This window comes from Alexandromys fortis, unplaced genomic scaffold (genome assembly GCF_014885135.2).
Source record: "Alexandromys fortis isolate MF-2015 unplaced genomic scaffold, M_Fortis_MF-2015_v1.1 scaffold_69, whole genome shotgun sequence".
NCBI lineage: Eukaryota > Metazoa > Chordata > Mammalia > Rodentia > Cricetidae > Alexandromys > Alexandromys fortis.
Window position 1 is genome coordinate 300,185 of NW_026067951.1, and position 16,991 is coordinate 317,175.

General features: G+C 39.7%; 1 protein-coding gene across 2 annotated transcripts in view; it reads left to right on the top strand.

Moving 5' to 3' along the window:
* Itga8 (integrin subunit alpha 8) overlaps positions 1–16,991 on the top strand; it is a 174,179-nt gene that overhangs the window by 31,421 nt on the left and 125,767 nt on the right. For both annotated transcript variants that reach the window (XM_050150524.1, XM_050150525.1), the window contains exons 5-10: positions 4,595–4,656; positions 6,315–6,360; positions 8,190–8,315; positions 9,294–9,338; positions 12,927–12,970; positions 14,320–14,376. In XM_050150524.1, coding sequence (XP_050006481.1) covers positions 4,595–4,656; positions 6,315–6,360; positions 8,190–8,315; positions 9,294–9,338; positions 12,927–12,970; positions 14,320–14,376 — 380 coding nt within the window. The remainder of the gene's footprint in view (positions 1–4,594; positions 4,657–6,314; positions 6,361–8,189; positions 8,316–9,293; positions 9,339–12,926; positions 12,971–14,319; positions 14,377–16,991) is intronic.

Genomic DNA, 16,991 nt, shown 5'->3' on the forward strand with positions numbered 1-16,991 from the left:
CTACAGCTGATCCCCAAAGGAGGCAGAGAGAGAGAGAGAGCTCCGAGAATGCTTTGGTTTGAAACCTCAAAGCTTGCCCCCAGTGACATAACTCCTCCAAGAAGGCCACACCTCCTAGTCCTTCCCGGTTCCACTAACAGAGGACCAAACATTCAAATATATAAGCCTATGGGAGCCATTCTCATTCAAACAACCACAATTTATTTATTTTTTTATTAAATTTATTTATTTTATGTGTATGTGCAGCATACCCACCACAGAACATGTATAGAAGTTGGACCATGAAGAGTTGATTCTCTCCACTTTGTGAATCTTGGATCACCAGCCTTAGCAATAAGCATCCACACATGAGCTATGTTGCTGACTCTTCTGTATTTAAAAGTCAGTTTTAGATAGTATTTGGGAGAATAACTGTGACCCTTAGCTGACAATTTCTATGGAAAATCCCCACTTTGTGTTCTATAGGATGCTGACTGGCCAGCTTGCTTGTTAATGAAAGCATGTTAGTATCAGGGTGATCGGGCTGGAGTCATTTTTGGCTGCAACATTGCTGTAGCCTTCATTCTTAATGGTGGTTGCTTTGTTTGGTAATTGTGTACTTGTTATATGCACAGGATACTTTTTGCTTAAAATGTTGAATCCTCTATATTCTCAAAAGACTACATCAGCTTAGAGTCCAAATCTCATTCAGCAGTCCTAGGTTTCTTCCAGGACGGTATCCTTTCTATTTCTCTTGTGTTGGCTTAGAACTAGCAATGGAGACCAGGCTGATCTAGGGTTACTTATTCTCCTGCCTCAGCATCTCAAGTGCTGAAAGCAAGCATACACCACCACACAATTGCAATGTTTCCTTCAAAGTAAAAACATTTTCCTTAGGGGCCCTGACACTGAATTATTCTGGGAAGTCTTGACTGATAGTGTGATTACCAATTATCAGCTCAGAATTCTTTCGTAAATTCTATTTCTCTAAGTTTTTGACAGATCATTGTGAGATGTGGAGAAACAACAAAGGTACTTTCTATTCTTCTTTTTCTAATTAATGGGAACACACTGTAGAGAAGAAAATATCACTGCAAAGAATATTAGAGTAATTTATTTTAGAATACTAATTTTTAAAAGACTACATCTGAAGTTATTAAAGATCGTCCTAAAAAGTACAAGTAAAATTTCCCTCTTTTACATACTTATTAATATATTTTTTGATTCAAGATCAATTTGGGGAAGACAGCAAGCAAATATCAGGATAAAACAGTGAAGACAAAGAATGGATAAGGGACTTTAAAGGGTTAATAAAGAAGCCACTGGGATTTATCACTCCAAACCAAACCTGAACTTTCTAAACCCGAGTTTCTCGTAAGGGTTTTGGCAGGAAATGGAGTATGATTTCCTAGGCGTGAGCTGGAGGAATGGCCTGAGATTAAAGACATGGTCTTAAACAGCTTTAAAATGAATGTTCTTTGTTGAGAATGAGACTCCATTATTCATTTAACACGTGCTTACTGAACGCCTTGCACCAACTATTCTATATGCAGGGAGTGAGTGTGTCAAGGAGCTAGAGAAAGCAAACCAACAGCGTCCAAAGAATGGGCATTCTGGTAGGAAAGAGAGGGAAGAAACCAAAATAAACAAATTCATAACACAATATCGAGTAGTAAAATGTTATATAAGTGAATAACTAGGTCTATAGTCAACAGAAAAGGTAAAGAAATGACCGGAGTCTGGAGGAACACAGAGAAGAGAAAGTCTTCAGACAGGGTAACAGGAAAGATTTTCCAGCAGAGGTCCTTGAGAGTGGGGGAAAGAAGGAATTATCCACACTGGTAACAGCCAGGAAGTGGCCATAATCCAAACCAGATAAGTGGCCAGCGTTATTGCCCTGAAGAGATTCAATGCTAGACTTCTCACCAAGGCTTCCATCTGTGTGTGTCCTCGGGCTTTGCTGGAGCTTCCCTCACAACAGCAAATGATGGTGTCCTTCATGTACCCATTGGCGCTGATGACCTAGACTCTTCTGGCTATCAGGAAGTGTCACCGTGTCTCATTCTGCCCTCCTATTTTATGTCCTTGTGACCTGAGAGCCTGGGCTAAATCATAGCCCACAGAATCTCAACCTGCTGGGTGCCTGTTTGAGCATGAGCTTAAACTATTTTCTAAACGTATCATCTATAGTGTCCAAGAATTTTGACCTCTGTGGGCCCATCACCATGCCTGTTTCTTTATTTCTTATTTTCCCAAGTAGAGATAATGCAGAGCCGATATGAAATGGAGCTTAGGTGGAGTTGTGGAATAGTTCATTAGGAAACATTTAGCTCTAGGGCACACCAAGGCCTTTAAAACACACCCTCACACTTCCTCATCTCCCGATCACCCAAGGAGCTGGCTTCCTGTCATGGCTGAGAAGCTCACAGTACATGAACACAAAGCCTGCTTGTTCATGAGCCTATGGTCAATATCACAGACGGGGAATATCAGCAATATCCTTTTCAAAAGGGAACTGAAGGAAGTGTCTTGCTTTCCTCCTGTAACACAGATCCAGGGGGTACCCTGCGCGGTGCGGGTGGCAGCCTGCTCATTTATCTGAATGGCATGCCGTCTGCTCTTATGATCATTCATAATTCAGGTGAGGGCAGTTCTCACGGCCCTTCAGTTTCACTTTAGCAGTTAGCCATTGGCAGTGAATGAACGTGTCCCTGGGTCCCAGAGTTTATACTGGGGCATACTGTTTAGAGACACTCTGAGGTTCCGGGAAGAAAGAGTCCTTTGGGTCTCATAAATTAAAATTCAATGACTAAGGGGAAAGAGACTTTCTGAGCAAGGAACCCCTACTCTTCTCTAATTGCCACTCAAAACAAACACTGGGAGTTGATTATTTTCTCAATGACGTTTTCAGTTAGAGATTCAAAAAAAAATTTGGTGTCCTGTTTTAAAGTAAAAACTGGTCAGGTTTCTTCTCTTCTGAATAATTTATGTTATTAAAAATAAAGGACCAATTTCAAAAGTAGATTTTAAAGAAGGTTTGTGTGTTTATAAATCATTCCTTAAATATAACCAATGCAATCTACATGGGTTCACATAGACTACATCATAAGTCATGTATTTCTGGACGGGTAGAAATTTTATATCATGGAACTTCTAGAAAATTAGAACCCCATAAATTGAGGTTATATAGATGGGATTTTAGGGAACCTTATAAAATTCATAACCATCAATCCTAACATACACTTGTAAAAGAAAGAATGATTTTGGTGAAAGACATTGACATACAAGTGTAAAGGAAAGAAGAGATTTGGTGAAAGACACTGTATCGGGTATTTTAAACACAAAGGGAATAAGATTAAGTGTAGTGACTCATGCCTGTAATTCTGACAGGTAGGTAGAGTCAGGAAGAATGGGAGTTCAGGGCCATTCTCTGCTACATGGTAGCCTCCAGGGCAAACCTGGGTTGCATGAGACACTGTTTCAACTAACAAACAGAACAGGAGGGGTCTCTGCACAGAGACAATAGGAAAAAAGAGAGCTATGCACTGATTGGAAGAAAGAAGATGGATAAGTTTCTAGGTAGCCAGAAGAACCAGGTGTGTTTGAAAGATGCTCTGGGACGGGGCATGCCCAGCCTATTGCTGGCTCCTTTCTCTCTCTCACTGAAGTAGCATTTAGATGACATTCTCAGTAAGAAACGTGGAATCATTAACATGCTCTCGTCTGAGATAACAAAGAGGCCTCCCCTACTTAATTTTTGTCTATAATTCAAGTATGTTAGAAGGAGGGTTTCGCTTCTGCGAACTTTAGCATTGCAATACCCCTGTGAGACCATGAGAATCAGCAACACAATTTTCAAATTATCCTACCTGTCACAGTATAACAATTTAAAATCATGTTCCTATTAAAGAGAATGAGATGGCAGGAAGAACTGGAGACACAGCTCTGTGGGTGGAGAACTTGGGTAGCAGTTGGGAAACCTGGGCTTGGGTACTATTGCTACATCAATAGGATGGACTACTTGACGCTTGTGATTCCAGCACTCGGGAGGTAGAGACAGGAGGTTCAGAAGTGCAAGCTCATCTTCAGCGGCATAGAGAGTATGAGGCCAGCCTGTACATGAAGAAGGCAAAGGAAATCTTTAGCAGTTTCTCTGCAGAAGGCAGGCACTCGGGGGATCTTCACACGTTGTCACTGTAGAAATGGCAGACACATCAGGAGGGGATGAAGGAGACATTACTGCCACATGGACATTTGGGGACGCAATCAGAAGATGGAGGTTTTATTTTGGAAATGAGTCTGCATACGCACCCCAATACAAACCCTTACTTTGACATGTTCCCTACCTGGAGAAGGGCTTCTGTGCCCCGTGCTCAGTAGACCTAATGTCATAAGCTCTCACGTTGATCTCACTGATGCATGGCTGTGATAGTCAGGATCAGAAAACAGATGGAAACATACTTAAGATTGCCTGAAATGCATTTTAAAAATAAAACACAACATGGTCTCTTTGATTTGGGGTATATGGGGAAAACAAAAAAAAATCTGTATTACTTATTAAAATATTTCTCTGAAATGATGATGTTATAGTGGGTATTTGTTTTGATCATTCCAGGCAATGCTGATCCTGAGGGCCAAGGTTACTGCCAAGCAGGCTTTAGTCTGGACTTCTATAAGGTAACTCTTTTGCTCTCTCAGCGTCTGTGGTTGGATGAATTTTCCTGTCATTGTGGCTACTGTTTGATTTTCTGTCTGTCATTCCCATACAAACAATAACATCCAGAGAAGCTTTGGGAGCATATCATGTCTGGCAACTTCTCCTTGAGTATTCTTTGTTTTTTTTTTTTTTAATTTATTTATTTATTAAACATTTCTGTCTCTTCCCCACCGCCGCCTCCCCTTTCCCTCCCCCTCCCCCAACCAAGCCCCCCTCCCTCGTCAGCCCAAAAAGCAATCAGGGTTCTCTGCCCTGTGGGAAGTCCAAGGACCACCCACCTCCATCCAGGTCTAGTAAGGTGAGCATCCACGAAACTGCCTAGGCTCCCACAAAACCACTAGGTCCAGTAGAATCAAAAACCCGTTGCCATTGTTCTTGAGGTCTCAGTAGTCCTCCTTGTCCGCTATGTTCAGCGAGACTGTTTTTTTTTTTTTTCCTACTCACTTTTTTTTTCTGTTTAAATCTATGAACATGATAGTAGTACGGAAAGCATCGAGGTTGAGGGACTCTTCCTTCCCACTCCCGGTATTAATCACTTTGAATGCAAATCTCAAAAATGCATTTCTAAGAAATTACAAGAACCTATAGTTCGGTCACTTTATCACTTAGCTGTAATTAGCTCCTTTAATTTTATATTCATATTAAAATGTATATATTCATTCAGAAAATAGAGATTGTTTGATGAATATATGAAGGAAAATGATTCCATGCTTTTGAAATTAATAGAAATTCCATAATCATTCTCTGTCTTACTATTGGTCATTGCATTTTCTGTGATTGTTTGCTTTGATATTTTCCCCCAGCAAGTTACAAACTGAAGCTAGATAACAGGGCTGCTCACAAGTTACAAACTGAAGCTAGATAACAGGGCTGCTCACAAGTTACAAACTGAAGCTAGATAACAGGGCTGCTCACAAGTTACAAACTGAAGCTAGATAACAGGGCTGGAGTTTTTGTTTTTCTTTTGAAAGAGGGTGGGTTTACAGATTTTTTAAAAATATGATTTTACATTTCTTTACTTATTGGAGAGAAGGGTTTTTTAGAGTGTGGAAAAGCTCAGACAACAAACCTGGTGACTATTTCTCTCCTACCACATGAGTTTTAAGAAACAAATTCAGATTGTTGGGCTGATGACAAACACCTTTGCCTGCAGAGCCATCTTGCTGGAAATATATATCAGACATCATTGTTGCCTTGAAAATAACTGAAATACGTTTTTGGGTTTTTTATCACTAAAGTTTTCAAAAAGCCTATGCCCATTCAGCTGCAAACAATGTGCAGGCCTTGTAGCTCCAGCAGTGACAGCCCTTTCCCCCAAATTTTTATGTTCTCAAGAGAGCAAGGTGAACATGCCTAATTGAGTCAAACTAAAATTATTTAACATAACAAACTAAATAGTTGAAAGTGGGGAAGAGAAGCAAACAACCTCCTGGCCTCAGGTATAAAGAAAGTGTGGTTTAAAGTCCTCTTTAAGAATGAGCAGTTTAAAGTCCCCTTCAAGAAAGTGTGGTTTTGCGAAAAATAAACTGTTAGAGCATTGCTTGTCGGCAGTGACTCAACGCTCTTTAAAACACTTGGATTCTTGTCCACAAGTTCCCTGGATGCTTCTGTTTTGCAGAATGGAGACCTCATAGTGGGAGGACCCGGAAGCTTTTATTGGCAAGGTATGTTCCGTATCAGAGAAAAGCACCCGTGTTGTTACTAACACGGGAACAGAAGGAGCACAAACGCTGACCTTTTCTACTGACGACGGAAACCTCTGCTCACACTTTCTTCACTGAAGCATCACTGCACTTTGCCCTTCATTGTCTGAAGTGTCATTCAGTCTACTACCTATTGCTCTGCCAAGAATTTATTGAAGTTATGCCGGGCTTTGCGTTAGGTGCTGGAGACGTCATACTGAGAACACAGACAGCAGGCTTGTGGGAGCTTGAGTCAGGATCAGAGATAGATGTAAACCGAAAATTATTTTTATGTATATACATATTTTCCTCTAATCTTGATTAATTTCATGTTGGTTAATTAATTGGTTAATTAATTTCTTCATTTAAAGTAGAAAAATATCTCACATGAATTAATAGTCATGTAAGAATACAGAAAAACTTATCTGAGATGCAGAATTTAAAATCTTATAGATGCTTGAGATGTTTACAGACCTAGCTTACAAAAACAAGAAATTGTCTGGCTGTGGGAGGAGGGAAGGGGAACACGGAGCTGAAAGTCAGAGAAAAGTGGCAAGTTTGACATTCTTCTTAAATTCGTGTGTAAATCTCATTGTCTTGATATCAAAGCATTCATGCATCCCTGTTACTCAGAGATATTTACAACCTGGTTTGACGGGATTTTATTCTTTTCTTGGACCCAAAAGACTGGGAATTTCCAAAGAATAATGTAGTTTAGATTGGATGCTAAGCACCATGCTTTCAAAAGCATTTTTCCATCTTGCCTCAAAGGGCATGAGATAACTTTTTTGCCTTAGATGTCCACACTAAATATTCAGATGTATAGACTTTTCCATATAATGATGGATTTTAGATATTTATGTGTCCCAGTACAATCATGTCTCAAGACTCCCAAAAGTGGCTTTGGGAGCCAATGCTCTTATCAATGTTGGTGATCATGAATATCTTTATTGTGTGTGGAATTTTAGATCTCATTGAACACAGCTGCTTTCTATTACCATAATTTTATGTTTCCTTTATATAGTTTTGCAATAAATGTGAATGGCTTGAAGATTTATTAGATCCTTCCTTTAACTTAACTGAGATCTTTACAAATCATCAAGTAAGAGAGTTCCACATATATTCTTTGCAAGGAAACAAAACTCTTTATTAGCATGCAAAGGAGACCAGTTCTAGAACCACTAGCAAAACTCTGTGACTTTGCAGAATGCCATCAAGTTCTTTGAGCATAAGACATTTATGTATGACTGGTTGATGATAAATTTCCTTCTGGCTTGAACAGTATTGTTTTGTTTTGCTGTTTGCTTTTGAGACAAGGTCTCATGTAGCCTTGCCAGGGCCCAAACCTATTGCATAGCCCAGGATGATCTTGAACTTCTGATGCTTCTGCTTCTACTGAAGTGCTGGGATTAGAGGCATGCATCTCCCTGCTCAGTTTTATGCTGAGATGGGGATTGAACCCAATGCGTGCTAAGTAGGTAGTCTATGAAATGAACTCCACCCTCAACCCTAGAATGCAAATTTAAATATAAATTTCACTTGCAAGTGTTCTTATTCTTTTATGTTTTTATCATTTGAAGGTAGAGAGGGGATAGACATTAAAAGTCGAGGAAGAATGGATAAAACACTGCCGTTTATCTATGGCCTCCACTAGACTGGAAAGTTCTACCCACTCCGTTATAACTGACCTCTGCCTGACAGTTCTTGGGGCAGACATTCAGGAGTGTGTGGTATGGTTCCAGGATTGCTGAGTAAAAGCCTGCCCCTCCCTTGCATCCATTCAGTTGACGTATTACTTTGTTCACACACAGGTCAGGTGATCACTGCCAGCATAGCGGATATCATTGCAAATTACTCATTTAAGGATATTCTAAGAAAGCTGGCAGGAGAAAAGCAAACAGATGTGGCTCCAGCTTCCTACGATGACAGCTACCTTGGTAAGAACCATTGCTCCAGGTATTGGTACTTTCTCACGAGGCAAGCAAATTAAATACATGTGAAATGTTTGGTCCTGATTTATCCGATGTTAGCGGACGTCTTTTGAAAGTTTTCTTTCTTATTATTTTGAGTAGACCCTTACATCTTCTTTTTCACCACAACTTTTTTCCCCCAGATAACATATATACCATACATGACTTGGGCTGCCATTTTGTAGGTGCTTTAACTTTCTCATAAAAGATCACTGGAAGAAGACATTTGTATTAGCAGGGCTTCTGCTCGTGCTATGGGCAATGTGATAGCAGGCCTGTCCAGTTTCTACAAAACCAAAAGAATCTTTCTTTTCTTTTTTAAAATTGATTTTTATTGAGCTTCAAGATTGTTCTCAAATTGTATCATGTGCAAGTCATCTAATAGCCTTCTACCATTACTGATACTCGCCTTTGGTGTCCAACCAATTTTGATTGCTTTATGCACTGAAAAGTTAAATTATGGCTTTGTTTTGTCAATGTAAGTGGAACCTTGCTTTTGAGCTCAATGACATCTGTGGGCTGCAATCATGAAAGGAATTAAGAAGTAGTTCATTATGATGATCAACAGCAAGACCTGAACACAAAGGATATCTCATAGGAATTGTGCTTGATAGTGATGAACTTACAGCTTTTAAAATGCAACAGCTGCCACTCCCTCTTAAAGGGGGTTATGGACCATTCTTTGAAGGCTGATCTAAGGATCTGACTTACCTTTTTTGTGTTTTTATTTAAGATCTGTGTGGCAGACCTTCTTTATAACTGGGAATTAGTCTGAAAGTGTTAGTATTTCTGTGATTATTTTTTCCCGCTTAAGGACTCCTTATTTGTTTAGATATTTGTAGAGGTTTTGAAATAAAATAGCATGATGATAGCGCTTTCACTGTTTTCAAATTACAACTCAGTTCTTTCCAAATGCAATTTGTTTGTTTCTTTTATCCAATCTAGGCTATTCAGTTGCTGCTGGAGAATTCACTGGGGACTCTCAGCAAGGTAAGAGACGTTGTTAAACTTGTCATTTTAAAAGTGTGGAGTAACGGTAAATGGCATAAGAAGTCTACTTGTAAATGTTATTGATTTTCTTTGCTAGACAAGAATTTATATAGACGGAATACATACATACATACACACACATACGTGTGTGTATGTATGTGTGTGTGTGTGTGTGTGTGTGTGTGTGTATAAACAAATTGTCTTTAATCTTAGAGATTACACTATACTGGGTCTGACAGACAGAACACCTGCCAAAAACTGTGATTAACACTAGTGATTAGCATTGCACATAGAGAGTAAGGATTGTGGAAATGAGGTGCCTACCCGTGTAGACAGGGGAGATTTCTACAAGCTAAGTTGTATAAAAGATTGAAGTAGTTAGGAAATCCGTCAGCCTAGCCAGACTTTTATACTTTGATGGTTAATGGGATTGGAGTAGAGAATGGGAGATAGGATCAGCTCACACTGGGTCTTACAGATCAAAAAGCTCTAAAATTATAGGAAGAGAAATCACAGAAGATTTAAGCAGAGGAGCAAATACAATCTAAAACAAAACAAAAGGAAGGAAGGAAACCACACTGGTTATTTCATGTAAATTTTCTTGGGAAGAATGGTTTGATAATATAATATATTTATGTCCATGTCTGTCTTCTTGAATCTAAGGCCTGTGTCTTACTGTTATTTGTCTTGATTCTAAAGACTAGACAATATTCTTTTCATAAAAGACTCAGAAAATAGCCTGAGAGTAAGAATTTGAGTCAGTTTGAAATTCTGACCTGATTAACAGTATTTTTTTTAGGATAGTACAACCTCTCTGATTCTTGTTTCCTTTACAATCTGAATAATATTAATGCTACAGGGCCTGAATGACCATTTTGAATATTGTATAAAAATGCATGCTACATTCAAGGTGAAACAGGAGCTTTTACTGAACTAGTGATATGTATTGAACGAATCAACTGTCAATCAATAGTTGCCAGTTTCCATCTTGTTTGTTACCAACAGTAACTGCTTTTCCCTACTACATGAGTTTGTCGAATGCACAGATGTTCAAGCACAAACAAAATATGGCTATCTTTATGAATCATAACAGATCTTTTCATTGTTTCATATTCACATGGACACAAATCAAAATTCACTATAAATGTTTTTGCAGTTTGGTAAAAGTTCAAAATAATCAGATTTCTAAAAAGGAATAATTTTCTTTAAGTAAAAGCTAATTCTTAATGAACCTCTCTTTCCATTACCTTTCTTTTCAAGCTATGTTTCTTGAATGTAAAACCCATGTCTTATTGTTACTTGCCTCCATTGAAAGACTGGACACACACACACACACACACACACACACACACAAAAGAAAGACTGGACAATAGTTTGCTCATGAAAGACTCATAAAATAAGTAGCTTGATAGAAAGAATTTGAGTCAATTTCAGATTCTGACATGAAAAAGCAGTCTATTAATCTGGGTGTGGTGGAGCACACCTTCAATCCCAGAAGGCAGAGGCAGGTGGCTCTCTATTTGTTCAATGCCATCCTTATCTGCACAGGGAGTTCCATAGTAGCCAGGGCTGCACAGAGAGATCTTGCCTCAAAAATAAACAAATAAACACAGCATATTGTATAACAAAAGGCACAGGCTTTGACTCCAGACCTTTAGCCTTCCGCCCTTCATTACTACTAGTTCTTAGACCTGAGGCAAATTATCTACAGTCCCAGCTTCCACTTCCTTATTTCTCAAATATAGGTAATAATAATAGTATTGTTTATTTCATAGGATGCTTGCAAAGATTAAATCATGTACTTCTATATATTAATAAAGCAGTACAGTGATTAGCTATGGGAAAGATTCTGTAGATTGGAGGTCATCAGGGACAGATCTGAATAATTAGTGATTCTTTTAAAGAAGTCTAATCTTTAAAGTTGGGCAGTGGTGGCACACGCCTTTAATCCCAGCACTCGGGAAACAGAGGCAGGTGGACCTCTGTGAGTTTGAGGCCAGCCTGGTCTACAAGAGCTAGTTCCAGGACAGGTTCCAAAGTTACAGCAAAACCCTGTCTCAAAAACAAAACAAAACAAAAACAAAAGTTTTACTACTGGTTTCATGGTTTACCAAAGGGGAGTGCAAAGTGTGTGAATGGTTTTCTCCAATTCCATGGCACTGGGCTCCTATAACTCTCCAAAATAACACTCAGTCCCCGCCCAAGGAAACAGCAGAGTGTGTAACCACTCTAGTGACTATCAGTAGCTTCCACTGGATTTTAGGAATATCTAGAGAATGCACTCAGACTTTGAGCTGAGGATTTGTAAACCAGAGGCACTGTTGAAGACATCTCACACATTCATCAGGGCACTGGATCCATGGCTGTCTGTGCTCGTTAGCAAGTGGGGGAGCTCTATGAAAGGGAACTTGAGGTACTAGAAGATGGTTCAGTGAGCAAAGGGCCTGATGCACAGAGTGAAGACCTGAGTTCGAATCCCTGGCTTCCATGTAAAAAACAAGGTACAACTGCAAACACCTGTGATGCCAGCACTGGGGCAGAGATGGGACTCCTTGAGGCTCAGTGACCAATGCCTTAGTAAAGGGGTGAGCTCTAGGTTCCATGAGAAACACTGTCTCCTAAAACTAAAATGGAAACCGATAGAGGACTATACTGGATTTCAACCTTTCACCTCCTTACACGTACTTGTGGATATGCATACACCCACCACACACACACACACACACACACACACACACACACATGCAAAATAAATAGCAAGACAAAGAAGAATGAAGAGAAGAAAAATAATTCTATGAACTTTAAATGTGAATGCTTAACTTGGAATTCTTGGTCAGCAGGATTGTTCAAGGTCAATCAGCAATTGGTCCACATATGGGCCTCAGCATGATTGACATTCTAAGGATGTATCTTTGTGGCAGTATAAAAGAGGTCCCCAAAGTGTAAGTTAGCAAAGCCTCTGTGACGTTTAGATCACACACTGACCTGCAAAGAGGGGAGGAAATCCTAAAAGGCAGAGGAGTATGCCGTCTAGTTCGCAAATTGCAGCAGCTCGAACTGTGACTTTCGCTTGTTTGTTTTCTCTCATCTATAAAGAAATATCGGGAAGAAAGCAAGTGAAAACCCTTGTAACCCTCTCCATCACTCATCTCCATGGCCCCATCATCTTTCCTCTTGACCGCTAAACAGCTTTAAATACACTAGGAGCTGAACAGAAGACTCAGTTGTTAAAGAACAGCTCATGCAAGCATAAGGACCTGAGTTTGAGCCTCAGAACCCATGTAACATAGACAATGTGATGGCTTGTGCTTCTAATTCCAGAGCTGGGGAGGCAGAAGCGGGCAGATCTCTGTGGCTCACCAGCCAGCCACATAGCCAAAATAATTTCATGAGCTCCATGTCCCAGTGAAAGGCCTTGTCTCAAAAATACAAGGTGGATATCTTCTGAGGGAAAAACACCCAAGGTTCTACTCTGGCCTTTTGATGCCTGCTTACATGTGCAGCCTATATGCATGAATACACATATATAAGCACACTAATTAATCAATTAATGTGGCTCCCCCTCTAAATGACTCTTCTTATCCCCAGAATTGGTTGCTGGGATTCCAAGAGGAGCACAGAACTTTGGATACGTGAGTATCAATGTACATGTTCTTTGTGCACTGAAATATTTTTCCCATGTAAGCCACTGTAAATGTTCCTTACTAATGATTTCCTAACCACAGACGTGTGCTATTTCCCTGCTCATCCCAATAGGAGGTAAATGCAACTATATTGACGCATGATTTCTGGGTATCCATGGGAAACAAAAATGTGGGGTGCATTTTTTGCAAAGAATCACCATTATCCAAAAGATAGAAAAATTCTTTCTATATTTGTATTTCCTCCTTTCACAAAAACTACCCAAAGGGTGAACTTTTCTATAAGCCCCTAACTTATTCCTCTACAAAGGTATTGGAAAATAAGCGCACATTCTGAAGTGTCAGGTTTGAGAGGATAATATTTAAGACTCTAATAACTGGTTACCATGAAGTTAGAAAAAAGATGCATAGAACGAGGCCACACAAAAATGGCTCACAGGATGAGAGAGATAGCTCAGTTAGTTAAGTGTTCACTGTGGAAGCAAGAGGACCTAAATTTGATCCTCAGGCTCCGTATAAAAAGAGTCAGACATGGTAATCCCAGCATTAGGGAGGTGGAAACAGACTGAACCCTTTAGGACTTGCTGGCTAGTCTGCGTAGCTCAACTGGTAAGCCTCAGGCCAAAGAGAGATGCTGCCTAAAAGAACTAGGTTGATGTCTCCCCCAAAAATTGACATTTGAGGGTGATCTCTGACTTCCACTTGCACATGCACATATGTTCATTTGCACCCACACAAACGTATGCATGCAGTCACACGAGGATTTAAGGTGGGCATGGTGGTGCTATTATTCTACCACCCAAGAGGTTGATAAGTCGGAAGAATCCAGAGTCTGAAGTCAATCTGTCTTACACAGGAAGTCCAGATCAGTTTATGTTCTATGTGAATCCCTGTATCAAAAAATAAATTAAAATAAAATAAGATCTAGACAATATACAATTTGCAGGTTTGTGTTTGGCTAAGTAGAATTAAAGTGGATAGAATCTAGGTGGATAGCATTAAGAAAGGTTATTTTCCCAAAGAGCCATTTATCAGTCCTCATAATAGCATAAGCATAGATATTTGTTTAGAACAAAATCAAGCTCAGACAAAATAACTGACCAACATGCTAACTGTTGCCCATATCCTTGCATTTACCTATTTCCCCTTTTTAGAATCATAAGCAAGTTCCACTGTCTTTTTCTAAAATTATTCTTGGAGGCCTACAATTTTGCAACTTCTACAAATGGCTAACCAACTATTACACTACATAAGAAATTTGAATGATTAAGTTTCAATTGTTTAAAAACGGTTTCTCCGATTCTGTGAGATGATATATTGTCTTGCTTTTGCAATTTCAGGTCTCCATCATTAACTCCACAGATATGACCTTCATTCAGAATTTTACTGGTGAGCAGGTAAAGAATTTTCAGTTGTTGTTGTCTTGAGACAGAGCCTCATTCAAACTATCTTGGAATTCACTGTGGAGCCCAGGTTGGTCTTGAACTCACTGCAGTCTTCCTACCTCACCCTCCCAAGCACTGGGATTATGGATGTTCACCACCACATCCAGCCTTAGGGAAAGACATTTTAGTGGAAAACAACTAATGTTCATATCATGTAGTCATTCATTCAGGAAATAACACTGGATATAATGGTGCCCCTCAATTGACTCAGCTTCAGATAGTGGTTTGAAGAATGTGTATAAGTATACAATTATACACTATGGTGGGGGTAGTACAAAGGCTGGAGGTCTCTACAGCAGAAATGCCTAAGCAAAGCCAGTGGCAGAGGACACCAAGGCTTTCACACAGGAACTAGTTGGGTAAATCAGATGTTTCTCAGGGCTGCAGGGGCTATAAGCAAGCAAGATATAAGTCAGAACTAAGGGTTCTGGTAAAAGGCATAACACCTACTACAAGCTCTAGTCTAGAATCTTCTAGTTTTAAGGGTTTCCTTTTTTTGTCATATTCACTTACAAAATTAAGCGCACATTGTGAAGCTAATACTAGCTACCTGAATTGAGCTCTTTTTATGTCTTTGTGGTGCTGGGGATGAAACACAGGTCCTTGTACACATTATCTATGGGCACTATCTGAGCTAACCCCTAGTTCTTGTTTCTTTTGAACCTGATAGTCTCACTATGTAACTCATACTCCCCTTTCCTCTGCCTCTCATATGCTTGGACTACAAGCATGAACCACCAGGCCCAGCATGACCTCTGGTCTTTCAAGGTATAATAAAGGCAAGCAACAGGGAACCTCTTGGTAGCAGAGAAAGGACTCCATGTTCTGTCAGAATAACCCCTTGACCACTATATAATGCATTTAAGACTAAGACTTAATTCAAGTCATGGAAGGAATAGCCCAGAGTCTTTTTTTTTTAAAAAAGAAAGAATTGTTTGTTTATTATTATTATTATTTTAATTTTTTATATATTTTATCATATTCCTTCCCCTCCCTCTTTCCCTAGTCCTCCTCACCTCCTTACCTACCCAACTTCATGCTCTCTCTCTCACTTGCTGTCTCTCAAAAAAAAAAAAAAGAAAGAAAAGAAAAGAAAAAAAGAAACGGAAAAGAAAAGAAAAAATGAAAATCGAAACAAAACCTTTAAGACTAGGGTCTTAATGAGGTGGCTAAGTAATTACTAGTGATAAATGACAACTGCAGGTATAGCTGGCATTGAATGCTGGGACTAGCTGGGAATGGCAAAGAGACCATTTGATGTCAATTCCTGAAAGTCCTCAAAGAAGGAGAGAGCTTCCTGTCAATGGTGTGTTTGAGTAGATATGTATGCATGTGTTCGTGTGTGTGTGTGTGTGTGTGTGTGTGTGTGTGTGTGTTGGAGGGATGCTGAAGAGAGCAAATCAAAAACCTCCCTTTTAATCCAGAAATTCCTGGAAAAAAAGACTAAAACACGAAGAAATTTAAGTTGGGTTTCGTTCTTCTCCATGTGTATTGTCAAGGACTGCAGGAAGGAAAGAGTCACCGGATGCATTTAGTATTTAAGATTTGTAGCTTCCCTCATTGCGAGCCAATAAGCCAGGTTTCTACAGCACAGCAGAAAGGCTCAAAAGCAAAACGTCACCAGATAATGAGATGACAGAACATCTCATTCTATTGTAAATGGTGTTCAATGTACCCAAGCTCTCAGAACCTACTTCCCTGTGGCAGGAGACCTGCTGCTCCCAGGGCCTACCCTATTGGCCAGAGTGGATGAGTCTGGCTTCTGCTTCTCTTCCTCACTACACCCGAAGCCTTTCTCTGAGCCTCAACTTTATATACGGTCCTGAAACACTGCTGTCTTGTGTCCCTTCCTTGAAGAAACTAGGCATTTATCTTCATACCCTGTCCTTAACTGAGACCCTCTTGTGAACAGTTGAATGGTCTGAATATAGGATGCTACCACCTTCCCAACCAAATATGGTCTGATTCCTATGTTTCTCTAGGTATTGTGACCTGGTGAAATTTTCCACTTTTTTTTTTTTTAAGCACTGATGGTAACCCTGCCCTGTAGATGAGACATGTCCAGAGAATCAATTAGGAAGGGTTTCAAATGGATAAAAAGAGTTTTTCATACTATGTTGTCAAAATTTGAGGGCTCAGGTACCCATTGCTATAAAATTTTCAAAATGGAATTTCATTCCTCTCCTGAAACTTTGTTGGGTGGTAGGATAAATGAGGCGGAAGTGAGATTGAAGGTGGGTGGGTTGGTAAATGTTGAGCGGTCCTTCTGGAGAGATTTTATATCACAATGGAGTATATTCTGGTCCACACATTGCTCAGGCATTGCAGGAAGGAGAAAGCTCAATACAGACTGAAGTCTGCCTTCCTTGGAACTTAGTCTCTATGGGCTGTATTTTCAATGAATTAGTGGATGGCAGGAGGTTAAATAAGCTAAAATATCAGATTGTAGACTAAAGAAGCAAAAATGAAGCTAGAGTGTTTGGTAAGATGCTTGTGCTGCAAACACGAGCATTTGATTTTCCGTCTCCTGTACCCACTGAGGGAGGGGAAGGCACAATGGTAAAAGC